Source organism: Gossypium raimondii, chromosome 5, assembly GCF_025698545.1.
Source record: "Gossypium raimondii isolate GPD5lz chromosome 5, ASM2569854v1, whole genome shotgun sequence".
Classification (NCBI taxonomy): Eukaryota; Viridiplantae; Streptophyta; class Magnoliopsida; order Malvales; family Malvaceae; genus Gossypium; species Gossypium raimondii.
This window is the reverse complement of record NC_068569.1, coordinates 22221681-22248688: the sequence shown is the minus strand read 5'-3', so window position 1 is coordinate 22248688 and position 27008 is coordinate 22221681. Positions and strand designations below refer to the sequence as shown.

General features: G+C 31.6%; 3 protein-coding genes and 1 long non-coding RNA gene across 4 annotated transcripts; 2 read left to right on the top strand and 2 right to left on the bottom strand.

The window, feature by feature from the left end:
* Nucleotides 1-2293: 2293 nt before the first annotated feature.
* LOC105770830 (probable serine/threonine-protein kinase At1g54610) lies at nt 2294-5589 on the top strand. The gene is made up of 7 exons (XM_012592180.2): nt 2294-2869; nt 2963-3247; nt 3340-3657; nt 3784-4011; nt 4132-4232; nt 4460-4811; nt 5075-5589. The coding sequence occupies exons 1-7, from the start codon at nt 2450-2452 to the stop codon at nt 5207-5209; spliced, it is 1839 nt and encodes a 612-aa protein (XP_012447634.1). The 5' UTR covers nt 2294-2449; the 3' UTR covers nt 5210-5589.
* A 1996-nt stretch (nt 5590-7585) lies between these two features.
* On the bottom strand, nt 7586-9717 carry LOC128041273 (uncharacterized). Its single transcript, XR_008196012.1, has 2 exons — nt 9426-9717; nt 7586-8732 (listed from the first exon to the last, which is right to left on the bottom strand). It is a non-coding gene; the product is annotated as an uncharacterized LOC128041273 (long non-coding RNA).
* A 5198-nt stretch (nt 9718-14915) lies between these two features.
* On the bottom strand, nt 14916-18115 carry LOC105769971 (uncharacterized). The gene is made up of 3 exons (XM_012590962.2): nt 17648-18115; nt 16428-16579; nt 14916-15741 (listed from the first exon to the last, which is right to left on the bottom strand). The coding sequence occupies exons 1-3, from the start codon at nt 17886-17888 to the stop codon at nt 15070-15072; spliced, it is 1065 nt and encodes a 354-aa protein (XP_012446416.1). The 5' UTR covers nt 17889-18115; the 3' UTR covers nt 14916-15069.
* A 5242-nt stretch (nt 18116-23357) lies between these two features.
* On the top strand, nt 23358-27008 carry LOC105770037 (arginase 1, mitochondrial). Its single transcript, XM_012591066.2, has 7 exons — nt 23358-23642; nt 23786-23934; nt 24022-24181; nt 24827-24960; nt 26009-26218; nt 26349-26459; nt 26635-27008. Exons 2-7 carry the CDS (start codon nt 23788-23790, stop codon nt 26893-26895), a joined length of 1023 nt encoding a protein of 340 aa, XP_012446520.1. The 5' UTR covers nt 23358-23642; nt 23786-23787; the 3' UTR covers nt 26896-27008.

Sequence of the window (27008 nt, the reverse complement as noted above, 5' to 3'; positions counted from 1 at the left end):
TATTTTATATTTAGTTTTCCTTCCTACATAAATAATCTACAACCAAAATTAAATCATTTAAAAAAAAACCATAAATTGGGTTGACTTTTTCTGTTTTGGTGGATAAAAATTGAAAATGTTTTCTGAAAAATAAATAAAATACGGTTTATTATGCGTTGGAATTTGGCGGCAATCGTATTCATTGGAGACTGTGGATGTCGATCTCCATAACTGAAAGCCCACGTGTCATCCTCTGGTTTGTCTTATAGCAGGGACCCACCTCTTCCCGATACTGCACTGCACGTCTGGAATTTTCTCAACCCTTAAGAGTTGAAGATGTATTTTTTGGCCTTTGTTTTTGTTCTGTATGGATTGAAAATAGTTTAAATGGTAAGCACTTTGAATCAAACTTAATTATTTCCACCTTTTTAAGGGTTTGCAATATTATCATACAAAAGCATAACAATACATCTTCAATAAACTAAAATTAAAATATTCTCGATAAAATTGAAATTTTAAATATATTTAAACCTAAATTACAATAAGAATAGATAATATTTTTCATTAAAATATATATAAAGGATTTCAGTTGACATTAATTTCAAATTAAATTTCCTGATAGTCTTTCTTTATAAAAAATGTTTAATAAAAATATATCTAGTATTATATATAAAGCTTTTAATTAAGTAGTTATTTATCATTTAATGTAGGATTTTTCGATTATTTTATTTGATTTCTTTTAATATTATCCTTTAAATATTTTATCTTTAAAATTTTAAAATTATATTTATCAAACTGTTCCGTATTTAATTTTAAATTTTCAACATTTAATTTTTTAATTTATAAAAGAAAGCAGTCTAATAGGTGTCACAAGTCAACTAACAACTAGAAGCAAACTAAAATATAATTTTTTAACAAACAACAAATATTATTACAATGATATTTATGTTTTAAACAGTTTATTTAAAATCTTTAAAATATTTATTTAAAATACAATCCTAAAGTTTGAAAGAAAAACCTTCTATTTTACTTCAAAACAATGTTATTTTTTTAATTTTAAAATAATATTATTTTTAAAATATTTTTTACCAACACAATGGGTGCCACGTAATTTGTTAATTACTAAATATCTCAAAAATAAACAAATTTTATATTTTATATTTTAAATTAAGCGAAGCCATATTTGAATATTTGTGACATTAATATCGTAATAAATTTAGCTTTAAATTTAAATTAAATAATGACACATAGGAAAAATAAAATGATGCAATAAACAAATTTATAAGAATTAATATAAATAATAAATGAGATTTTAGTTCAAGCGTGAAGAATAAAGGTAAAAGGTTAAAAGAGGTATAAATTTAGTATATTTCTCTATTTTACTATATATATGATAAAAGCACTCTTAAATAAATATAATATATTTGTTCTAAAACGAGAGTATTTTCGTTTATTTTTAACTGAGTTATTATCTAGTTAATCCATAACACAACTCAATTAAAAGCTTTATAATAAGTATAGGCATAAATAAATATTATTGATATTATCATCCTCTCAAAAATATAAAATAACAAAAATGTAATTTGTATTTTCATTTTTTCCCAACTATGTTGATATCCGATTAGCTCGTGACACTAGCTTTGTAATAAATATTAATGTTGTTTGAACCAGATTGAACCATCCAGTTGGACCAAGAATTGGCCGAGATACCAATCCGAAAAGAGGCTTTGAATCAGGAATTAATAATTTTTTGATTTTTAATTTAATTGTTAATTAAACCAGTCAATTTAAAAATCATTGATAAATATAGATATAAGTAAATATGATTGATATTATCATTCCCTAAAAAAATGAGATGATCACATTAAAACTTCTAGCCAACTTTGGCTTCACTGTACAAATTTAATTTAAGGATGAAAACAGAAGATAGAAGAACTCTAGTATCTGTCATATCCTTAAAAATCTTTGGATTATCGCAATTTTAGGACATAATCTCATGAAATGCCTGCCATTTCGTTTCCGTGTCCACTTCTTCGTCTGTATATATTTTTTTTCAATAATGTCCACTCTGTCTTTTCATTTTCTGTTTTTTCTTTAATTGATAAACATAAGGAATCATTAATTATTTTTTCATAAGAATATTTTCTTCTGTATTGATTTCAGGGAATTTTTGTTTGGATTTTTAGTTTCCTTCTACATCGCCCATCGTTTTTGGATTCTTCGTTTATTCACTCTTATCATTATTCTCCAATTTATTCAGATTTTGATTTGTTTGACTGTTGATATACATTCACAATTTGGGTTGTTTCATATAAAAGAAGGAAGCTTTAGATTCTCAATAAACGGTTTTAAATGGTGGGTGTGGACTAAAAATAGTTGAGAAATGATATCATTGTGAGGTTTGAATCCGGCAACAATGGCGGACATGGGAATCCCTAGATTTATTCAGGGTTCCCCTGTCGTTTAATGCATGGTAAGAAGCGGGGTTTTATCGTTTATACAAACATATTCGAGGCAGAGCTGTTCAAAAACAAGGGATTGTTTTGGAGTGATTATGGGCTGCATTTGCTCCAAAGGAGCCAAAGATGAGAGTATAAACGATAATGAGAAAGATAAAGATGTGAACAACAGAAGCAACAAGGAATCAGTGCAATTGGTCGCTCCTACACCAACAAAGAAAGAGGACCTTTTAGTTGCTCGAGGTGGCAATGATGGCTCCATTCGTCGACCATCCAAAGTTCGTCTTTCAGTGGATATAGCTAACTCTCCTGCTCGGGCTGACGCCGAACTTGTTGCTGCCGGTTGGCCTTCCTGGTTAGCTTCGGTTGCCGGTGAAGCTGTTAGGGGATGGGTGCCTCGACGGATCGAATCTTTTGAGAAGTTAGAGAAAGTAATTATCAGTTCTCATCAATGCTTTTCTTTTACTTTCTCTCACTTCAGCAATGTTTTTCCCCAAAACTGACATGGTAATTTGTATATGCAGATTGGACAAGGAACTTATAGCAGCGTATATAGGGCTCGTGACCTTGAAACGGGCAAAATAGTTGCTATGAAGAAAGTTCGGTTTGTTAATGTGGAACCCGAGAGTGTCCGTTTCATGGCTAGGGAAATCACCATTCTACGGAAGCTCGACCATCCAAATGTTATGAAGCTCGAGTGTATAGTCACTTCAAGGATATCGTGCAGCTTGTATCTCGTTTTCGAGTACATGGACCATGACCTTGCAGGGCTTGCAGGAAATCCCGGCATCAAGTTCAAGGAACAACAGGTACGTACATGTTTCTCTATTTTGCATAAAATACCTTGCTCATGCTATATCTGCTGTAGTTCTTATAAGAGGCATATGCAATTTTGTTGTAGATAAAATGTTACATGCAACAGCTGTTTCTTGGCCTTGAACACTGCCATAGCCGTGGTGTTCTGCACCGAGACATCAAGGGCTCGAATCTTTTGATTGACAACAATGGAGTTCTCAAGATTGCAGATTTTGGTTTGGCTACAGTTTTTAAAGCTGACCAAAAGCAGCCACTAACAAGCCGTGTCGTAACTCTTTGGTACAGGGCACCCGAGCTTTTGCTTGGGGCCACTCATTACGGAGTTGCTATAGATTTGTGGAGTGCGGGTTGCATCCTTGCTGAATTATTTGCTGGGAAGCCTATTATGCCAGGAAGAACAGAGGTACTCTCTCTTTTCTGTGTAGAATGTGACCTGTTTCCTCAAATTGTTTCCAGGGCTCGGGTACGAGTGTCGGATACTGATACTTAGAATTGTTTCTAAGTTTTTTCCATTTGTGATTACTTCCAGGTGGAGCAAATGCATAAGATCTTTAAACTCTGTGGCTCACCCTCCGAGGAGTATTGGCAGAAAACAAAACTTCCACATGCAACTAGTTTCAAACCTCAACAACCTTACAAACGATTGATTGCTGACACTTTCAGAAATCTGCCTCAGTCTGCCTTGTCTCTTATTGATAAACTCCTTGCGATCGAACCAGAAGTTCGAGGATCTGCTACTTCAGCACTTAGAAGTGAGGTATTTGGACAAACATCTATATATATTTTTTTGTTGTTGTTGTTCAGTATTCATTTCTGCACATCTTGAAATATGATTTGGTAGTTTGATTTATATTTTGACCTCTGTGTGAATTTTCAGTTCTTCACAACGGAGCCCTTCCCTTGCACACCATCAGAGTTGCCGAAGTATCCTCCAAGCAAGGAACAAGATGCCAAACAACGTAATGAGGAAGCAAGAAGGTTCGTCATTTTCAGCCTTTTTTTAACCTATGCATACACAAACACATGCTATACTAAAAAATTCAAGAAAATCATGCCAATTAATTTTTCATTGTGATGCGTATATCCTATACTGATGGAGGCCTAAGAATGAAACAACATGAATAATTCCATACCTTTTTTTTTTTTGAGATACTGAGAAATTTTTGAATCCATCTTTAAACCTTTATTCTATGATGTAACTTCAGGAAAAGAGCAGAGGCTATGAAGGGTCGAGGAGCTGAATCGGTTAGTAGAGGTTCGCGAGATCTTAAGGAAGCGCGTTCACCGGAATTCATTGCTAAGGGACAATCAAAACCAGGCGCCACTCATAAATATGATCATCCTAGTGCCTCGGTCCTTGATCCTTGCAAGGTCAACTTACAAAATGGTATATCTAGTTCCTCTTCGATGATCCATCCTAGTGCAGTAGATTCATGGAACAAGACAGGTGGTACGAGAAACATCAGCGAGTTAAGAAAACAGAATACAATGAAGCCTCAGGTAGCTAACACTTGCTATACGAAATATGATAGAGCATCAAACAAAGATCAAGCCTCGGTAAGCTACCAGTTGTTTCTAACTACTTCTCATTACCAACTTTTCTCATCATCGTCATCATCATCATCATCATCACCGTATCGTTTTTAGGTCTAGTCATCCTACATACTTATGTTACTTGGACTCAAGTGTGTGCATTCAATGTCGAATGTCGAGTTTGGGGTAGAAATGGTCCTAGTCAACTCTGAGGCAACTATCATGTTTTAGTATCTGCAAGTAACTGCACCATTTATGATATTTCATATTTGGTTCAACTACTGCAGGTTTATACAGCAAAGAAAAACAGGATCCACTGCTCAGGACCACTGATGCCTCCTGGGGGAAACATTGAAGATATACTTAAAGAGCACGAGAGACAAATCCAGCAGGCTGTACGAAAAGCACGTATCGAGAAGTGAGGACAGCAGTAAACTGAAATCGCAGCAATGTATAAAATCGACTGCACGAGCAGGCTTCCTTGTAATTAAGAAGCTTGTTCTGACAGTTCTCCGATTTCGATATGCCAAGTTGCAACCCTCATAACCTTATCAAGTCACAACACAACGAGATTGAGACCGAGACTGAAATGTTATATTGAATTGGGGTCATGAGAGTCTGGTGAAATATTGATAGGGTTGATTTGTAATCGGTTTTGATTACATGCATTGCTATTTCAAATGCATGAGATGGGAGGAATGCGCTTTGTATAGTAGTTGAATCTCAAAGTAAGAGGAGAATGATACACAACATAATCGGTAGGAATGTAACATTTTTTATTTTATTTTTTTCTTTAACAAAACACTATTATTAATAGGAACTATGAATAACAATACTACAAAGATATAGTACATATAATAAAAAAATCTATTACAAACTAATGCACAAATATCATGTCTGCAAAGTAATCTTTAAAAAAAAAAAAGAGAAGAACAAATTGACGGTAACTACAACATTGGAATTATTCAGAAACAAACTAGAGATGCATCAACTTAATCAAATTGTTGAAATGTGCATCTTACAAAAAAAAACTATTAAAAGCTCCAAGAGACTCACAGCATCACTGATGCACAAAAAGCCAAGTCTTAGATGGTTTATTCTTCTCTCCTCATCTTGAATCTATCACATCACTATGATTTATCATAGTAAAGCCTTCCGAGAACAGTTCCTAATAAATTCAGCGGCATCCTTATATTGGCAAACATCACATGTATCACTACATGCTAAAAATTAAAAGTAAAATAAAACGACCTTTTCTTTCAAAGAGAACATAGTGAACAAAACAAAAACCACGAAAAATGTGTTCATAATTGAATCACGAAATTGTGAACAAAATAAAACCATAAAAATGTAGATTAAATTTAAAAATAAAATAAAACTATAAAAAATGTTGGAGAAATTGTGACTAGCAACCAGTCCGAAGACTAACACCATTGTCGACAAAACAAAAAATTAATTTGAAAAAGTTGATTCACTTGAATTTTTCTATGAAAAGACTCCTTGATTAAAGAACCATGTTTAGTTCAAAAACATTACATTAAGTGGACAGCATGATGTTACTAATAATGCCTAACATTTGATAATAAGGTTAATCTCAATACCACATTTTTCATGGATAATATTAGGTTCTGAATTTTATATCAATTTTATCCTTTATTTTGTATATTTTTAATAAAATTAGGCTATTTCGAGTATTTAATAAGCTTGTTTTCAAGTAATTTATGAACATTTTTTAATGTTTTTTTATCGATTCTTAGGTTTTAGTGTTAATGTTAATTTTTCTTATATTTTATTTTTTCTTAAATCCAAATTAACAAAACTATGTTGTTGGAAGTCTAATGATTGATTTGAACTTGTGGTGGGAGATGACTAAGGTCAAATATCAAGGAAGTAAACTTCAAAGAAAAGACTTGGAGTAACTTGTCGTTAAAGTCGCGACACCAAGCCCCAAAGTCACAACTCCAAGCCCCGAGATCACAACTCCAAGCCAATTATTGAAGTGAAGGAATCCAGTGACACTGTCATTAAGGTCGTGACACCAAGTGCCCCCAAGCTAAGTTCATGCCCATTACCACGGATATCACGACACCAAAGCCTAGGTGTTGGTGTCGTGACATTGAAATCTGACGAGTAGAGGCTAAACATTTTTCTTCCCATATTTTTAGATTATGTTTCTTTTTCTTTTTAAATTAGATTCCCCTTTTCTTTTTAGAATATATTTTATTTTTTGTTACTTTATTTTTTTTATTGCTAAAGACTTTTGTAAATAAAGATGAATCAAACTTCCGGATGCCATTAATTCCGCATAATGAGTATTTCTTACCCTTACTTTTAAATTGTGCAAATCAATTATTCGATGAAATGTCTATTTGGGTGTTGAGCTTTATTACGTGCCGATATTGCTTGTTAGTTAATTGATAAATTGTTTGTTAGATTAAGTTAATATTTATGCTTGATTGTTTGGTTTTTTTTTTTATATTAAAATACTTCATATGCTAGAATTGACACCTCTGGTGGGAAATCTAGATAAACGAGACCAAAAGGAAAATTAATTATTAGATAGTTCGATATTATTGTGTCGAATAGTGAGACTAAGAGAAAATCTATATGCCCAGGTGAGATCGAGAGGAGAGCTTAGGTAGTATTTTTTAGTCTAAGATGAAACCAAAAGGAAATCCTAGGCTAAAAGTGACAAACAATTAATATAATTGATATAAATTTATTAGCTTAGTTGGTGATTAACGAATCAATCGACATTCGCTTTAATCATTTACATTGTTTAAAATAGTAGGAAGAAATTTTAGCTTAGTATATTTAATTGATAATTTAAATTTAATTTATAAACAATTTATATTTAAATTTACACTAATAATTTTCAACTCCATTAGATTGGTAATTGACATTTTAGGTTTGTGAACTGAAAATTTGACAAGAAACCCTAAGCGTCGCTCCAACGCTTTCTTTCAGTTTCTCGTTTTAGACGGTCAAACACCTGTCATCGATGGTTGATCGTCCTTCTCCTTGTTCTCCTTTTTTTTCCATCCTCTCGGTTTAATAATCCTTTTCAGGGGATTTATCTGAGCGTTCGTGGCTTTTTTCTCTTCTCTCGAGCGGACCTATGTTAAGGAGGGACCAGTGTGGTGTTTTGATGTCGGTGTTCCACTTTTGGTGAGAGTTTTGCTGCAACTCCCAATTGGTGGATTTGTGGCAATGCCAAAAGCCTCAAGATGTTGTTTTCCTTATTTATCTATTTTTGCCAGATCCAAGATCCTCGACGATTCAGTCACTGTTTGTGTGTTGTTCTGGGTTAGGTGTCGCCAATGGCTGATTTCAGTCGGTTTGGGGTGTATTCGAGCCTCTGCTCTCTTAAGGTGTCGGTTTGGGGTGTCTTCGAGCCTCTGCTCTCTTAAGGTGTCTTCCGATGGGTGATTTAGGACGCTCAGCTCTGTCTTGTGCTTCATTATTTCTCTCTTTCTTTGTAAGCAAGATCCTCAGTGAAAACGAAGACGCTCGGTAATGGGGATCATACACACTAATGTTATTATTAGTGGCTGTCGCCAATGTGAATGGTGATGCTTCCTTCTCTTTTTCTGCTTTTAGAGGTTTGACCGCTAATATTTCAGGATCTTGGTTGTTGGGAACCATTGTTTGTGGCTAAAAGCCAATGTTTGCTTGGTCTATAATGACTGTGTCTATGGTTGTAATTTGTACTAAGCTTACCAATAGGAATTAAAACTGTTCAAATTCCTATATTTCCTACTGAACCCAGTAATAATTCTAGAAAAACTAGAATGAAAGAGATTCAAGCTTCAACAATTGATAAAAATTCAAGAGTTGGAATAAATATTAAACTTACATTCCAGTTTAGAAAATATAAAAGATATTCTCTGAATGCTATGATAGACACTGGAGCTACAATCAGTAGTTGCAGGAGAAACGCAATTCCTGTAGAAAAATGGGAATTAATGAAAAAAGCCATAAAAATAATGGGAATAGATGGTAAAAAAACTATTATTAAGCATAAAGCTAAAAATATACCAATCTACATAAACAACGTTAGATTTGTGATTTCTAAAATAGTATGTTTTCTTAACATGCAGGGAGATATATTATTAGGAAATAATTTTATATGTAGGTTGTACATGCAAGATTTTACCCGGGTCTAAAAGACCCAAACTACAAACAGGCCTATAAGGGCCCAAACCAAACTAAACAGAGGCCCAAGATTAACTAGGCCCAAAATCCCAAGCCAAACAGGGGCCCAAATTAACCCCCGGATGACAGTCAGAAACCCTAGGGTTTCAACAGTGCCGCAGCCACAAGCCCAGCACGATCTTCACCTACAAGAAAGCAAAATTAGAAAATCAAAGATTTTGTAAATCGAATCAAACAGATGTGTTTCTTTACTTTTTATTTTTTGATTCGGCTATAAAAAAGCCACCAATATATTGTAGAAAGGGGGATTTTCGAAAATCAATACAAACAAAAAGTTATTATTTTCACAGCAAACAGAATATCAAAGAGTACAAAAATCTATCAAGAAATCAAAAGGTTGATATTTTAGCATTGTCCTCTTCTATATTTTCTTTTATTTTTTACTTTGCTAAAATACAATAAAACAAAAAGGAAAGAACTTACTTTCGCTTACCTCCAGAACGCAATTGGGATGGTCGATGTTCGTCTCCGAGGACAGACGGTTAGAAGCCGAAAGATTTCTAGGTTTTTTGAGGGTGCTTTTGTCGGTTTTTGGAAAATTTAAACCTAGATATGGGCTTAGAGGCTTCGAAAGGTTTGAATAGGAGATTTTCTCCTTTTTCGGCCATCGCAGACGGCGGTGTCGACGCCGGAGATCGGCGGCCGGCGCTGTGGCCGATGACCTGGCCCTGGCCGAAGAACAAGAGGCTGAGAGTTTTTTGAAAGGATTTTGGTTTTTTTTTTTTTAAATGGTTTGAAGTGATTTTTTTGGAAGAATAGGGGCTTATATAGGATACCAAAACGGTACCGTTTTGGAGAGCCCCCAGACGCCCAAAATGGCATCGTTTTGGGGAGGCCGACCCGAATCCGACCCGACCCGGTCTAGGATCCACGTGTTTTTGAGCGGAGGGGTAAATTGCGCTTTTAGCCCCTCCGCCTTTTAATATTTTTGCGATTAAGTTTATTTTGTTTTTTTAAATTCGCTTTTAATTTATTTTAAATTTCAAATTTGTCCCTATTGAACGACGCCGTTTAGAGGGAAAGGGAAAATTTCCCTTCCAGTCCCTTAATGATTATATGCGCGTTAAATACAGTCCTTTGGGATTTATTTATTTGCGGATTTACCCCAGATTTGTCACCTACAGTTCAATTTAGTTTTTTTATTTTATTTCATTTTTTTAATTAATCTCAATAATGTAATTATTATTATTTTTTATGTAATTATTTTTGATCCATATATATGTGTATTTATTTTTCTTTTATGTACATTTTTCTCTTATATATACGTATTTATTTTTATTAATTTGATTTTTTATATATTTGTATATATGTATGTGTGTATATATTTTTATTTTTTAACGAATGTTTTTTTACATTTATATATATAAATGTGTATATTTATTCTTTTTTAAATGCTCAAATACATATATTTTTAACACATGTTTTATACGTTTATATTTTTCTTTGCATTATATATTTTGTTATATAATTTTTATAATCCAAAGTTTTATAAATCACATGTATATTTTAATCTTCATAATTTTTATGTGTATACTATATACCTTCTTTTCTTTATTTATTTTGCTTGCTTTCTTCATTCGCTATTTAATTGTGTTTACATTTATATTCTTTATTTATTTGATATTTTTGCATGTCATGGATTATTTTTTATATATATTCATTTCGTTTATTTATTTTATATTATTTATATGCCATTGTTGTACTTGTTATTGTGACGTTCATACATACAATATAACATTACGTCATCTTTTTACTCGAATTTAAAAATAGAGTTTTTTAAAATAGAGATAATACTCATATTTAGGATTTTCAAGAAAATTGAGCCCTAACGTATTGAGTTCCGATTTTCTTCGTAAAATCTAACAATCGAGGATTGCTCTTTAATCAAACAAAATAAAACTTGTCATCGGGAATTCAATATGTTGTGTCCTAACGTATTGGATGTGACACGTTGATTTCTCAAGACAAAGATTTTTTTTAAAAATAAAGGAAATATTGAATGTTTAGATTTTAGGAAATTGTGCCCTAACGTATTGGGCTGCGATTTCTTCATAAATTTTAAACAATCAGATTTTATTAAATTTTATTACACGAGTTTTTTGGACTAATTTTTTGGACTAACTCATCTTGAAGAGAATAAAATGTTATGCCCTAACGCATTGGGTGTGATGTTTTTCTTTTTTTAAATGAGAAAATCTTAATAAATAATTTAATTTAATTAAGGATCGCATTTTTTTAACTCTCGACTTTAAGACATTAATTAATCAATTTGGTACCAATTTTTGGGTGTTACGAGGGTGCTAATCCTTCCTCGTACGTAACTGACTCCCGAATCTGTTTTTCTGAAACTCGTAGACCAAAGTCGTTTTTTTAGGTGATCCAATCACACCTTAATAAAAGATTGGTGACGACTCCAATTTTGTTTTTTTTAAAGTCGACAACTAAATTTTTGTTTTCAGAAAAATGGTTTCGACATAGGTATTTACCTTTTACTATTGATAGACATTTTATTTGGTTATCAGTAGAAAAAGATTTCTTAGAAATACCACTTGAAAATAATAATAATATTGTGTGTAATAAAAATTTTACACTAGTTAAATTGTTAGATAATAAATAATTATTACTAATAATTGTTGATTATCTTAGCAGGTTCTATGGATAGAGGTAAAAAACCTCTACAAGAAATAGTTGGTGAGTGGACAACTGTTCACAAAAATTCCAACAAAGGGAAAGCAGTATCAAACTCCAAAAAAGGACTTGTACCTGCTCAAATACCATTTTAGCCTAACCAGGGATATTATATGTCTTATCTAATGGTAAACCAACCGATTGGAACAAATGTTTTAAAATATCCAATGGTAAACCAACCAGTTGGAAATATTTCTTCATTGAACCCCCCAAAAAAAGGAGAGTCAATTACAATGGTCCCAAAATCAAAATTTGGCATCACAAACCAGTTATGCTGAAATTATTATGGGAGCAGAAAATTTGTTGAAACAACAACAAATTCAAGAAACAAAAGATCTTTCAAAAATTAAAGACTTTTATAATTCTGGTTTATCACCAGAAATTTATAATTTTATAAATGAAATATGGAAAACTCATGTTTCAGAACAAAGAGCCCATTTTAGAAGAGCTCTTACCAGATTTTCACAATTTTTAGTTGAAAAAACAACTAAGGAAAGTGAATCTGAAGATTTATTATTAAAACTATTTTACACAGAGATTGAGATAAATTCTAACTCTTTATCATAGATATTAAGGAGATAAACAATCTTCTTGATATTTTTCAATATTTTATTCGAAAAGGTAAAATAATCCTATTATGAATAAAATGTTTAGAATATGTATGTATAATAAAGCTAGGAAATTATTACCAGTAGAAATATTCACAAAATTGATGAAGTAATTTGCAAACAGCAAATTCAATTTCAAAAGCTTTTTCCAAATATTTTCTACAATCATATGTTTTAATGATTATTTAGATAACAAATTTCCTACTTTAAAATACTGATTAGATCATGAACCATTTGATATAACCAATATTGAATGGGGTTTTATTAAGGAAGTAGTTGTACAAAACTTTTCTTTTAATCTTTTAAAAGTCTTCCTGCTATAGTAAAATCGGTTTTGCAAAACATCATAAACAACGATGATTTCTTTTACTATTTTCATATTGAAATTAGTAGTTTAATTGGTATAGCTGAAAAAGAAAGATTTTATCAGCCATATCAAATTTAGATTATAAAAAAGATGATTGGAACTCCCCAATTATCTGCTGTCAATGAAAACAAAGAACATTTGGCAAAAACCATTGACGAATGTTATAAAAAATTTGATCATTATCAAGTCCAAACCGGAATTAATTTATTACCACAAGCCTGTTATCTTCTCCATGATGATGTTTATAAATTATGGACACATAGAAGGAGGATACTGGCATTTCCTAATGGAAACATCCAAGAGGATAGAGATGAAGAATCTGTGAAGCTGTTAAAAAAGATAGATGATATGGAGATAGAAGAATTTCCATCACACATAATAGAAAAAATTAAAAATACATGGGAGACTTGGAATTCACCACCAAGACTTTCATTAGATTCTTTACATCTAGATGAGATTAAAGAAATGAATCTCAACAATATGCAAGAAGGTTGAAGTCAACAGAGATGGCAACCTGAAAGAAAGGAAATCCACATACCAACAAAAAGTTTGGCAAAGTGGAAGTCATCATGATGGAAGCAACCATTAATGATAATTAAAGACATCCATATGCAGACAAAAAGTCTTGCAAAATATAGACTTTTTTATTACAAAAGGAAATATTTACAAAAGAGAAAACTAAAAAGTAAAGAATTTGGTAATTTACAAGATGTCTCTACAATTGATCTTTCCTCTCTATTTATAGAGGAATTCTAAAAATTCTATACAATTGTATTTTGAATCCCGAACACTAGTCCTGATAAGGATCCAATTCTTCATAGATGTGATTGCTTCCACGTCCCATGTCTTTTTGCTTCTTTAATTGCATAGTCATGGTTGTTTCCACGTTACATGCTTGTATTAATGGCCGCTTCCATCACTGCTTGTGTCATGGTTGCTTCCATCATTGCTTGCGTCATCATTATTTTGATGATAGCTTCCACGTTGCAAGACTTTTTGTCTGCATATGGATGTCTTTAATTATCATTAATGGTTGCTTCCATCATGATGACTTCCACTTTGCCAAACTTTTTGTTGGTATATGGATTGCCTTTCTTTTAGGTTGTCATCTTTGTTGACTTCAACCTTCTTGCATATTGTTGAGATTCATTTCTTTAATCTCATCTAGATGTAAAGAATTAAATGAAGATCTTGGTGAGTTCCAATCATCCCACGTGCTTCTAATTTGTTCTAGAATGTAGGATGAAAAATCTTCAATGTCCATATCAGCTATCTTTTTTAATAACCTCAGAGACCTTTCATCTTTTTCTTCCTGGTTGTTTCCAGTTTCGCATGCCAATATTCTTCTTCGGTCCAAAATTGATAATCCTTTTGTTGGAGTAGAAATTTGGCTTTATTTATTAAATCAAATCCAACTTGAATTTGATAATAACCTGGTAATTTAAAACAATAATCAATGGTTGTTGCCAAATGATCTTTGTCCTCATTTACGGCTGATAATTGGGGGTTTTCAACTATCTTTTGGATAATCCAAATTTGATATGGCTGATGAAATTTTTATTATTCAGCTATACCAATAAAACTACTAATTTCTATATGAAAATAGTAATAAAAATCATCATTGTTTATGATGTTTTGTAATACAGCTTTAATTATAGCTAGAAAATCTTTTACTAAATGAAAAGAAAAGTTTTGCACAACTATATCTTTGACAAAACCTCATTCAATACTTGTTACATCAAATGGTTCATGATCTAGTATGAATTTTATAGTAGGAAATTCTTCTCCTAGATCATTTGTAAAAACATAAGCTTGTAAGAAATATTCTGTAAAAACTTTTGAAATAAAGCATATTGTTTGTCAATAGCTCCATCAATTTTCTAAATAAATCAATTGGTAGAATATTTGAACTTTATTATATAAATATAATCTAAATATCTTATTCATAACAGGAGTATTTTTTCCTTTTGGTAGAAATGATATCATCTTTTGAAAAAAAAATTGATTTAGTGGTATAATGTTTATAATATATGAAATAAAAGATTAAAAGTTCAAATTTTATCATTTTATTAAAAAAAACACAAACTGATTTTTTGTAAAAATGTTTTCATTTTTAATTATTTTCTATTGGATCATTAATCGCCCAGTTCTCGGTATATACAATATACCACAAGACCAGATGATTCTTGAAGAGAAGAGAAAAGAAGAATGATTAGTATTTTCCTGGTTTTAGGGTTAGATAGCAGACTCTGAAAAGAGAAGAAAGAAGATCAATTGACTAAAGAAGGCAGTTAATAATATTCTGTACATCTATAGTTTAAGAAATACCTGATTCAATACCCAACATCTTAATTCTATATTCATCCATTAGGTGATTACATTTTTACCTGTTAGGTACCCCCCACTATATATCTTCCTTAGGCTTCCTGCTTAATTCTGAGTAGTGACCACCCATTTCCTGCAAAATCTCCTTCCACAAGCTTTCTGACCAACTGTCAGAAGAATCTCCGAATATCAGATGCGGGCTACATGCAGCCACATGCCAATAATCTGATTCGATTTCCTCTCTCAACTGATCCAGCTGCCATCCTGCATACCCCACGAAGAACTTGAAATCCTCTGACTTGAGTGTTCCTCTCTTCACCAGCTCTGCAGCTTCGTCCAAACTATTTCGAGCACCGAAACAGAGGCCAGGAATCACCTCTTCGAACCCACCAATCTTCGACTTTTTTCCCACTTTTAAAAGAAACATACTCGCTTCAAGAGGCCCCCCAAAGTGCAGGGAACAGTCAGCAAAAGTAGTGGCTAATTCATTATTATTGGGTTTCATGTGTTTGATCTTCTTGTGAAGTGGGCGATTGATAACAACCCCAAATGGCCCTTCTTGTGGATGTCTGGTTCCAGATCTGAGAAGCAGAACCACCGTGCGTTCAAAGGTGCGAACTCCATCAAGCTTCTCAGTGGCAAGAAGAACACAGCCAGTCTCTGGCACTGAAAGTGGGTGAGCCCATTTCGGGCCAAGAGGTTTTGACACATGAGGTGTCCCACCTTGAGCAACGGAATCTGTCTTTTCCACCTGTTAAAAATTTACACAAAAGTTAAAATGTCTCTATAGAGCATCCAAATTTTCTGCACATCACTTGCAATGCTTGTCATGTTCCTAAAAGGTCAATTGACATCGAAAAAACCTAATAATAACCCTGCAATTAAGCATACAGGTTTTGCTTCCAAATGCAGCATATCCAAGGCAGAAAATGATAAAAAAGCAATAGAGTTCTACCAATATGACCAGATTCAGCTTCAAGTTTACAAAATTAGACATCTATATCAACTTGGACTTGGATGTTAGTGTCAAATACGGGATTCTTTCCAACAAGGGTATAGTCAATTTTTCTTCCATGTATTTGAGGGATCCTTTGAGTCATATCCTCATACAGTCACACCAAGGTCTCAGACACCAATTCCAAACACAGGTATTTCAATGAAAATGAAGAGTAAGAACATAATAACTAATCTAATTAATACGCTATATGAAATCGTAATGGTTTTTCTCTAGTAATGTCTTAACTAATGAGAAGAATCATAAAATGGAAGTTATTGACATTGGACCTTCGGCTATCTTGTGAATCCAAGAAGAAAACAGTATAATAAACTGAATATAAAGAAGAAGACAGAACTATTGAAATAGCCAACACACAACTGAATCCAAGCAAGATCCCTCAATATTGGAGAAGCATCAGGTACATAGAAGAAAAACATCACCTGGTAGTTGTTATATAGCATTGCTCTGAACTCCCTCCAGTTTGTGTTTACATCAAGGAACTTCTGAGAAGCATCACCATTAGATTTATTGCTCTCTGAAGAATTATTTCTTCTTGAACTGTCCCGGTCAGGAATAGATTGATCACCATTTCCTGGATAAATTACCACAAACATTCAATAACTACGTAAAAATTCAAATTGCAAGAACTCTAAAATGCCAACTTATGTATTGGTATGTTACACCAAGTCATAATAACAAGATGAAACAAGGAAACAAAGAAGGAATGAGGGACCAATAAATTATATAAGGCCAAAATTAAAGGAAAAGTTGCAGTGAGAGTATTCACCAAATCTAAATGAATTTAGGCAATGATCTCTTGGCCTAGCCACATGAGGCTTGTGAGACATAAAAGCATGGTTCAAACCCTAAAAACCCCCACACCCACCTTTAAATCACCCCCCCTACAAAAAAAAAAAGAAAATCTAAATGAACTAATGCTTATTTTAGATATAGAACAAGATGGGGAAAAAAGAATAGATACATGAGCTTCCTTCCAACCAAACATAGTGTACGAAAAGAACAGATTTGTACGTCCTTATTACTTACCATTCTTTAAAAAGTGACACAACAAACAGTTGAAATCACATTTGGAAGGATTTGAGAAAAAGCTTCAACAGTTGGACTAAGGGTGAGTTTGGATGGGCGGTGCGTTTACCTGCTGTTAGTGTAAAAATAGCGGTAGCGGTGATATTAATTATTGTAGCGATACTGTAGTGTGAGACAAAAAGTAAACTAAACGCACCGCACCGCACCCAATCGCCCATCCAAACCCACCCTAAAATAACTTAAATTTTAATACAATAACATTACCTGTGGCAATAATAAATATTCCATAGAATAGAACAAACTGAAATCCCAATAAACAATTCCACAATTAAGACTAGTATATCAAATCAGTGATCTTTATGAGTTTACCATTGTTCCATAAGTTTCAAAATAACACCTTACTTTCCCTTCCCCTCACTCACTCCAATCCAATCCAAACATAGGGTAATCATCCTTAATCACGTTCAAGAATTCAACAAGAAGTAGCTTCAAGAACCCAAACATATAAATTACAAATTACACAGAACTAATGACTGAAATTTTCTTTTTCAAAAAAGAAAGTCAAAAGCCATGATTCTTCCTAAATTTGCATGAGAAGAAAAGAAAGGCATACCAGAAGAAGGGGATGATGAACTATCGTGATTATTGTTCTTAGCCATAGACGTAACGGTGAAAGAACGAATGGAAGATGAAGGGAGGCATGTTCTTGAAACCCCGATCGGAAGAACTCCGAAGTTGGAAACCTTACAAGAATTGGGTCTTTCAGGAATCGAATTCCTCTTCAACAACAAAGAAGCAGAAGCAGGAGGATTCCCAGGGTTTGCGTTCTTCAAGTGGACAGCCCACAGATCCATTTTTTTTCTCAAAAGTCAGTCAGTCACTTGATCTTCTTTTGCTTTCTTTCTTTCTTTCCAAACAACAGTCCCGTTTGGAAGAAAGAAAAGGAGAAATCAGGATGATAAGAGAAAACCTTGAACAGATTATATGGATTTGATTATCAATAGAAATGTTAAAAGATGAAAAGAAACTAGACACACAATACAGCTAGGGAACTGAAAATGACTCTTCGCTACTCGAATAGAGTGAGAATATGCTTCGCTTTTATTTTTACCTTTATTTTCAGATTTTTTTTTTCCGATTCAGTTTTCTTCTCCGCTTAAATTATAAAAATGCTTTATTCTAATTCTTTTTATGACTAAACTATATTTTATTAATTACATTATCTCGCTGTTATTAACTAATTACTTTTTAACACAGGATAATTTTAACTCAAATATTCAAAGAATATTAAATATTATTTTCTTAATCGTAAATATATTTATTTTATTATTTATCAAACAACTCTACTAATGAAAAATTCAAGAATTCATTAAAAAAATCATTAGAACACAATTTTTGACGACAGAAGACATTATTGAAATACTCACCCAAACTAAAGATGGCGGTGATATTAAATACGATAGTGTGAGATAAAAAGTAAACTAAATGCACCGCACTCCATAGCCTATTCAAACTCACCCTAAGTTTTCAATCGAACCCAACATTAACTATTTTACGCAAAATATATAGAAAAGAATTGGAAATAAAATAAGTATTTTAGGCACTATCATTAAAAATTGTTTTCATTTTGGTTACTCGCCATTGATTCAATATTACTGTACACTTATTTTAGTTACCCAACTTTAATAAGTTTTCATTTTAGTCACTTATTTTTAATTGATTTTAACCTTTTCTATATAAGGGAAATGGAGGGTTTTATAGGAAAACTATTTTATGTTTTTAGTTTTCTTTATTTTTCTTTTTATAAGCCAACATGTATGCTTTATAATTTTCTTCGAGTAACACTATATAAATAAGTCTTTCTACTTGAATTGTTGGGAAGCCTTTAATAATATTGATCAATAGCGATGTTTCTGTACTTCTCCAAAATCTATATTTATAGATATAATAAGTATAAATGAAATAAAATTCTACTCTTAATTATTATTAGGGTTCTAAACTATACTAAACTTATATCAATCTTGATAATTTAAATATTTTTTCATAACTTAAAATTTACATTTATCAAACGATCTAATTATATTATATACTTAATTTTAAGTAATATACCAAACAAATTTTATAACTTAAATTTAATACTTAATTTCTAACACTTAATTATTCATATTTAATTTTTCAATTTATCAAACAATACAATAATCTGTTAATATATTTTATACATTCAAACACTTGACTTAACATAAAATTTATTAAAAAATAATATTTTTTTAGTATAATAGAAACTATATTTTAATTTCAATATCATTTAAATATATTGATTTCATGACTAATAAATTCTTAATATGAAATTATTTTTCTAAATTGTTACGGTGACAAAAATCATCCCAATACTCCATACAAGTATTTTGTAAACTTTTAATAAGTTTAAATTTTGCTTCTGAAAAGGTTATAAATTTAGTTTTTATTTTTAAATTTTATTATTTTGTATTTTTAAATATTAAAATTTCAATTTTCACTAAATGATAACCGTTAAGTTTTACTATTTTTAAAATTTGATACGACAAACATATTATCATATATGTAATATCATGTCACTTATTATTTCTATATATTACTAAAATTTCAGTTAATGAGTTATTAACTATCATTTACTCATTTGCATTAAGGATAAAATTTTAAAATTTGAAAAATATAGAAATTTAGAATGACCCAATTAGATTTAACTGCAATTGTTTGGGTCAAAATTAAAATTTTAAAATTTTAAAAGTACGAGAAATAAAAATTGATTAAATTAAAGAATAAGCTTAAGGGTGCAAAAAGCTCTCAAACTTCTTCAAAAAAAGTAATTAAGCCCTTGCTTCTTTTTTTTTTAACACACATTTGGGTACTTGAACTTTCAAAATGCATCAAAAAGGCATTTAAACCTTTAAAAAAAATTTAAGCCCCCACTTTTTTTTTTGCACTTAATTGGATACTCGAACTTTCAAAATGCATCAAAAAGACCCTCAAACTTAAAAAAAAAAAGGCAAAAGAAAAAGTAAGCCCTACTTTTATTAAAAATTATAATTTATTTTTTCTATTTGGGTTACATTTATGGGTGATCAGTTTTATTATTACTTCTGGTTTTTCAATAAGGCATTCCTGATATTTCTATTAATTTTTTAATTAAATCTAATATTAGTTAAGTGATAATTAATATACTTAGAATTCTAATTAAGTAATAACTCTATTTTAATTTAATAAACTATTCTCATTTAATAACTCTATTTGAATTTAATAAACTATTCTCATTTAATAACTCTATTTTAATTTAAAAATCAAGTAAACTATTTTAATTTAATCTTTTAAAATTAAAATAGAGTTATTAAATGAGAGAATTCTAATTAAAAATAAGAGAAATACAGGCATGCCTTATTGAAAACCGAAGTAATAATAAACCGATCACCCATAAATGAGAGAATTCTAATTAAAATAATAATAGAAATACCGGACATGCCTTATTGAAAATCGAAGTAATAATAAAACTGATCACCCATAAATGTAACCCAAATAGAAAAATAAATTATAATTATAAACTATTCTCATCAAATTTAGTAAATTTTTAAATAAACTATTCTCATCAAATTACCAAAATAATACATAAAATACTAATTAGTTTATAATTTTTAAATAGTTTTACTTTAGGTAAAATATATTTACTTTAATAATAAAATAAATGACTTTTATGAGTAAAAATCATATATTAAGAGCTTATTTAACTACAAAAATAGGTTAAGGGCTTGTTTATTAAATAAAAAAGTGAGTTGAAGGGGAATAAAAAGAAAATAATAAATAAGGAGGGCTTAGAAGACAATTAGCCACATTTCAATTTTAGTGCCCCAACACAGCAATTCACTTTCAAAATTCAAAATGGTAAATTTGCACGTCAGGTCCTTAAAACTACATATAATTACATTTTAGTCTTTTGGCACCATTGGTGCCGCCAATCTCTTTGGCACCTTTAGTGCCGTCAATGTGATTGGCCTGATCAGGCTGTTGTCAAGTTTTTTTTTCTATTTTTTATTTTTTTGGTATATTTTGATAAATGAATTTTTTTATAATATTTTGGTAAATAAAAAAATTTATAATATTTTGGTTATTTTTTTATTTTTTATAATAATTTTGTAAAAAACCCTTAAAAGTATCATCATCAATGAAAAAGGGTTCGTTGTCTATGTAATTTTCTGATGGATTGGTGTCTGCGTATAGTGATACTGTTTTACTGTATGTCTGGTAGGATTTACTACTCTCTATTAATGTGCACATCTGGAGATGTAAAAAAAAGAAGAAAAAAACAGAATCAGGGACTCCATTTCTAAGATACAGAGAAGAAAAAAATGTTTTGAAATAATTAAAAGAGAGTTACTTAAGTTTTAGTTAAAAGTAATAAAAGTGTCGCATATCGTCATTTAATTAGTTAATGTGTTATATCAGTAATATGTTAAGAAATTAATAAAATTTTTAACGATAATAATTAATTCGAACAAGTATATTAATTAAAGTGATTAAATTGATAAAAAATTAAAGTGACTAAAATAAAACGACACTATTTTAAGATAACCTACTGTGTAGTTAACTTTTTTCTTGCTTTGCCGTGGCTGCTATTAAATCATTTATAACCGTTGAAATAATGGAAAATATTTAGTGCACATTAGAATATTTAGATTTCATAAATATGATTAATAAGTTGACAAGTGTCTCAAATGCGCTATAATAAAATATTAAAAAATAAATATAAAAAACACATAATAAATTTTAAAATTACTTATAAAATAAAAAGAATACAAGGCTAATATATCAAATATTAACTCATGAAAATTTAAATGCCAAACGGTTTAAAAATAAAAATATTTATTATTACATCAATTAGTAGAGATTATTATCTTGAATAAAAATTAAAAACATTATTACCTTTATTACCTCAATTAATAGTGAATAATTTAACTAAAAATATAAGTTTGATCAACTTTTAATATAGACATAATAATTTATTTGACCATTCAATTTTTGAAAATTTTATTTTAGTCATTTATTTTAATATGCAAAACTCCATTTCAATATTCTATACATTTTCATTTTAATATGTAAAATTTATTATTGTATATATTAATTATTGTATGTTATTTTAAACATACATCGTATTTTAAATTTGTGCTTTCTACATACATATCTTTGTGTGATAGGGTTTAGGGTTTTAATCTAATTAAAAACCATAATTAAGATATATGAAGTTGTTTATACAATTAAAACATATATGTTTTTTTTAGAACGATGATTCAAATCTAAACTATTCTTAAGGAATGTGAACACCCAGGCAATAGGCAATAACACGAGATTCAAGCAGACATATTTTAGGTTCTTATAAGTTAAGATTTATAATTAAAATATGTAAAATAATTCAAAATTTAAAAAAAAAATTTGGAAGAATGCACCAAACAAGTCTAATGGAGAAGAAAAAGACAAACAAATATTACTGGCAACATTGAGAAAAATTTAAAAATAAATTAGAGATACATCACCCATATCAATTTGTCAAAAATTTTGCCCTAACTCGCAATCATTAGGTTAACTTGGTGACTAACTCTGTTCAACTAAGAAACTATTGCAAGAGTTTTACTGCATTAGCGATGCACATGATGTCAAATCTCAAATGATTTATCTTCTTTACCGTCATCTCGAAATCTAATTTTGTGAGCATCGTTACACTTCTCTATTATTATAATTGCATTGTAATAGTGTTCGTAAAATTAAAGAGCACTGTAAAAAAGGTTGTCATCGTTAGAGATCGATGCGGTAGTCGTCAAGAACAAAATTTGATTTTTAAAAGTTGAGCGATTAGATTGTTGTTTCTCAAGGGCAAAACTAAAGGGGATTGATAGGAGCTTCCGTTCTTTAAAATGGAAAGTTTTATTATTAGTTATTTTATAATTTATAAAATTTTAAATTAATATACGATAAAATTACACTTTAACCTTTAAAAATAAAAAAATTAATTTAACCATTTAAAAGTTATAAAAAATATCAACTTTAAAATGATAAAAATATACATTTTTAATTATGATTATTAAAAATTTTCTGATCTTTTCGATATTAGTAATTTATTAAATATATCAAAGGACGAATTTTATATTAACCTTCTCTCAATCCAATCTAATTATTAAAAGAAAAACAGAGCGTCCTACATGGGTGGTGCGGAATATTTTTCTGCATAGAGGTGCGTGAGTGAATGCGTCCGTGTCTGAGCGCCGCACTATGCATGGGAGCGCGTGACCTTGGTACTTACTCCACTATAGCCCCGGAATTTGCTAATCATCCTCATCATAATCCTACGTGACTCAGCAAATCACCATCTTTACGCCAGCTTACGCTAATCATCTCTTTATCTCCGTTACGCCAATTATCGATTCTTTATAAGCCCACCCCCCATCTTCACATTTTGAGACTGGGACTGTTCATACAAGGCACGCAAGCAACGAAACCTGCCCATTGCTTCTTTCCATGTCCAATTCCCCTGTTTCTTACTCAATAACCTAAAGCTTTTAAGTTTCTTCTTCATCTTCAAGTTTAAGGTACAGATGCCACTGCTTTCTTTTTTCTAGGAAAACCCATCCTCTTTAATCTTTCATTGGTTATGAATCACTTGTTATTTGATTAAATCCTCATCCTCATCATCGATGATCACAATCAATGTTTTTCACAACTTTTTTTGCAGACATGTCGAGCTCGGGGGTAGTGCGAAGAGGAATTCATTATTTGCAAAAGCTAAAAGCCGCGAATATACCTTCTGATTTGATAGAAAAGGGCCAAAATCGTGTTATCGATGCTTCTCTTACCCTTATTCGGGAGAGGGCAAAGCTCAAGGTTTTTTATTTATTTAAGTTAAACTGATTGTTTTTTTCCATTCCATTTTAAGGCTTTTGAAATTTATAATAATAATATTGTTACTAGGGAGAACTTGTGCGTGCTTTGGGCGGTGCTTTAGCATCAACATCACTGCTTGGAGTTCCTTTAGGACATAATTCATCGTTTCTTCAAGGACCCGCTTTTGCTCCTCCTCGTATTCGGGAGGCTATCTGGTGTGGCAGCACTAACTCAGCCACTGAAGAAGGTCGCTCTTCATCTTCCTTTCAGTAATGGATGTTATTATATATCCTTGGCATGAGAGACGTCTTTTTTTTTTCTTGATTGTTGGTAGTGACATGTTGCTCTGGACTCTGGTATGGGTATGTGGTTGACACGGATATGTTTAGTTTTTTTCTAAAAGTTTTTCAACGTATTTTGATGGTTTTGGAGGGTGATATCCCCTATATACTCATGTCTGGGTATGCATTTACAGGAGATCTTCAAGAAAAATGAATGAAAAGTCAGAACAACATTGGTACTGACTCCTATCTCTTCACTTGATTTGGCTGCTTCCATCTGACATTATGACATGAATGTCTGATGTCAGAAAGTTTTAATCATTTTGTTCCGACTCTTCATTTTTCTTGAATTACTGGTGCCCAACATATTTTCAGACATGATTGTGAGGTTATTCTCCTCTTAGTACATGGTAAAACTTGAAAAGTTAAAACATATTCATGTCCCACACATAGCCGTATCTCACCCTTACTTCAGAATCCAAGTAATATAGGTTTCCACTACTCTTTTCATCATTGTAACGGATTTGGTTGACATTTGTAATCTAAAATATAAGCAGTTCCAGAACTAACTTGTTAATAATATTCTCAATCCGTGTTCCTTGGTCCTGCAGGCAAGGAACTAAATGATCCACGGGTGCTAACTGATGTTGGTGATGTCCCTGTCCAAGAAATACGTGATTGTGGTGTAGATGATGATAGATTGATGAGTGTCATAAGTGAATCTGTCAAGCTAGTAATGGAGGAGGTGAGTTGTTGCTTAGCTTCTTTCTTCTTAATTATTTGTTATTAATTATGATGATTGTTGTTGTGTTTGACTGGTTACGTATATAGGTCTTGATTACCCAATTCGAACTCCTGAACTTTGTGCCTGAAACAATTTGTGATCATCTATGTGTTGAAATAGCTTGAATCTTGCTTTCAATTAGTTTTTTGGTTTAGCTTCTTTCATCTGAATTACTATGGATTAATTGTGATAGTAGTTGTTGTGTTGGACTACTTACAAAAATAGGTCTTCATTTATACACAATTCAAACTCCAGAACTTTGTCCCGGAAACAATCTTGTGATCGTGTTGTAATAGGTTAAATCTTGCTTTCCACTAGTCTTTCAGTTTAGCTTCTTTGTTCAGAATTTCTTTGACTGATTATGATTATTGTTGTTATGTTGAAGTTGAACTGCTTTCGATTTACACACAATCTGAACTGCTTATTTTTGTCCTGGAAACAATCTTGTGATCATCTATTTGTTGAAATAGGTTGAATCTTGCTCTTCACTAATTTTTTGGTTTAGCTTCTTTCTTCAGTACTTTGATTCGTTATGAGGATAATTGTTGTGGTGGTCTGCTTGCATAAACAGTTCTTGATTTATACACAAATAGAACTGCTGAAAACTTTGTTCCAAAAACAATCTTGTGATCATCTATGTGTCGAAATAGGTTGAATCTTGCTTTCCACTAGTTTTTTTGGTTTAAACTCTTTATTCAGAATTACGTTGACAGATTAATATGTTTGTTATTGTGTTGAACTGCTTGCATAAGTAGATCTTTGATAGTTTGATTTATACAGAATCCGAACTGCTGAACTTTGTTCTGGAAACAATCTCATCATTATCTATGTGTTGAAGTAGGTCGAATCTTGATTTTCCACTAGTTTTCCGGTTGTCCTCTTTAGAAGTCTTTGATCTGTTAAATATTTCTCACCTGAGCTTTTTGGCGAGCAAGGGAAGATCATTGGTGTTGTGGTAGCCATTTATCATGATGCTAGTTTCAATTTTTCTTATGTCCATACTTTGCAGGATCCGTTACGCCCATTAGTTTTAGGCGGTGACCACTCGATATCCTTTCCTGTTGTAAGAGCGGTCTCTGAGAAGCTTGGTGGACCTGTTGATATACTTCATTTAGATGCCCATCCTGATATTTACGATTGTTTTGAAGGAAATAAGTATTCACATGCATCTTCTTTTGCTCGAATTATGGAGGGTGGTTATGCTAGGCGGCTTTTGCAGGTAAATTTAAAAATGTCTGTTAAGTTTTCTCGAAGTATTTTATATACATATTATCACCAAAATGCAGGAAAGGGATGATGTATCTTTTTTCTTTTTGCAATCTGATTGACTGAGGGTGCTATTATGGTAGGTCGGTATCAGATCGATAACAACTGAAGGGCGCGAACAAGGAAAAAGGTTCGGAGTGGAGCAATACGAAATGCGAACATTTTCAAAAGACTGTCATTTCTTGGAAAACCTGGTCCCTCTCATTTTCTCTTCCTCTTTTCCTTAGTGATACATTGCAGAAAATGGTTTCCCAGAGTTTTAAAATAGATTGTTTTAGAATTGGAAACTAAAAAAGCTGTTGTTTGGTTTGATGGAAAGTGAATGAAAATTAGAATTTGAGACTGATAATGCATAATGTACTTTGACAGAAACTAGGGGAAGGAGTAAAGGGTGTGTATATTTCAGTAGATGTGGACTGTCTTGATCCAGCCTTTGCACCGGGGGTATCTCACATCGAACCGGGAGGCCTTTCCTTTCGTGATGTTCTCAATATCCTACACAATCTTGAAGGAAATCTGGTTGCTGCCGATGTAGTAGAGTTCAATCCACAACGTGACACCGTCGATGGAATGACTGCAATGGTTGCTGCTAAGCTTGTAAGAGAACTGGCTGCTAAGATGTCAAAATGATAAGTTGTCTTAAATTTCTATGTTAAGGTCTTTGGATGTTTCATTTCTATTTAGCTTAAACTTATGACAATGCTACTGGCAATCTTATAGCTAAATAAGATTTATATTGTTTA

Coding starts and splice junctions, on each gene's coding strand:
- LOC105770830 (XM_012592180.2), top strand. CDS start 2,450: ATGGTAAGAAGCGGGGTTTTATCGTTTATACAAACATATTCGAGGCAG. Junction 4,233..4,459: donor CGTAATGAGGAAGCAAGAAG/GTTCGTCATTTT, acceptor ATGTAACTTCAG/GAAAAGAGCAGAGGCTATGA. Junction 4,812..5,074: donor CAAACAAAGATCAAGCCTCG/GTAAGCTACCAG, acceptor CAACTACTGCAG/GTTTATACAGCAAAGAAAAA.
- LOC105769971 (XM_012590962.2), bottom strand. CDS start 17,888: ATGGATCTGTGGGCTGTCCACTTGAAGAACGCAAACCCTGGGAATCCT. Junction 16,580..17,647: donor TTCATCATCCCCTTCTTCTG/GTATGCCTTTCT, acceptor TAATTTATCCAG/GAAATGGTGATCAATCTATT. Junction 15,742..16,427: donor TGCTATATAACAACTACCAG/GTGATGTTTTTC, acceptor AATTTTTAACAG/GTGGAAAAGACAGATTCCGT.
- LOC105770037 (XM_012591066.2), top strand. CDS start 23,788: ATGTCGAGCTCGGGGGTAGTGCGAAGAGGAATTCATTATTTGCAAAAG. Junction 23,935..24,021: donor GGGAGAGGGCAAAGCTCAAG/GTTTTTTATTTA, acceptor TATTGTTACTAG/GGAGAACTTGTGCGTGCTTT. Junction 24,961..26,008: donor TCAAGCTAGTAATGGAGGAG/GTGAGTTGTTGC, acceptor CATACTTTGCAG/GATCCGTTACGCCCATTAGT.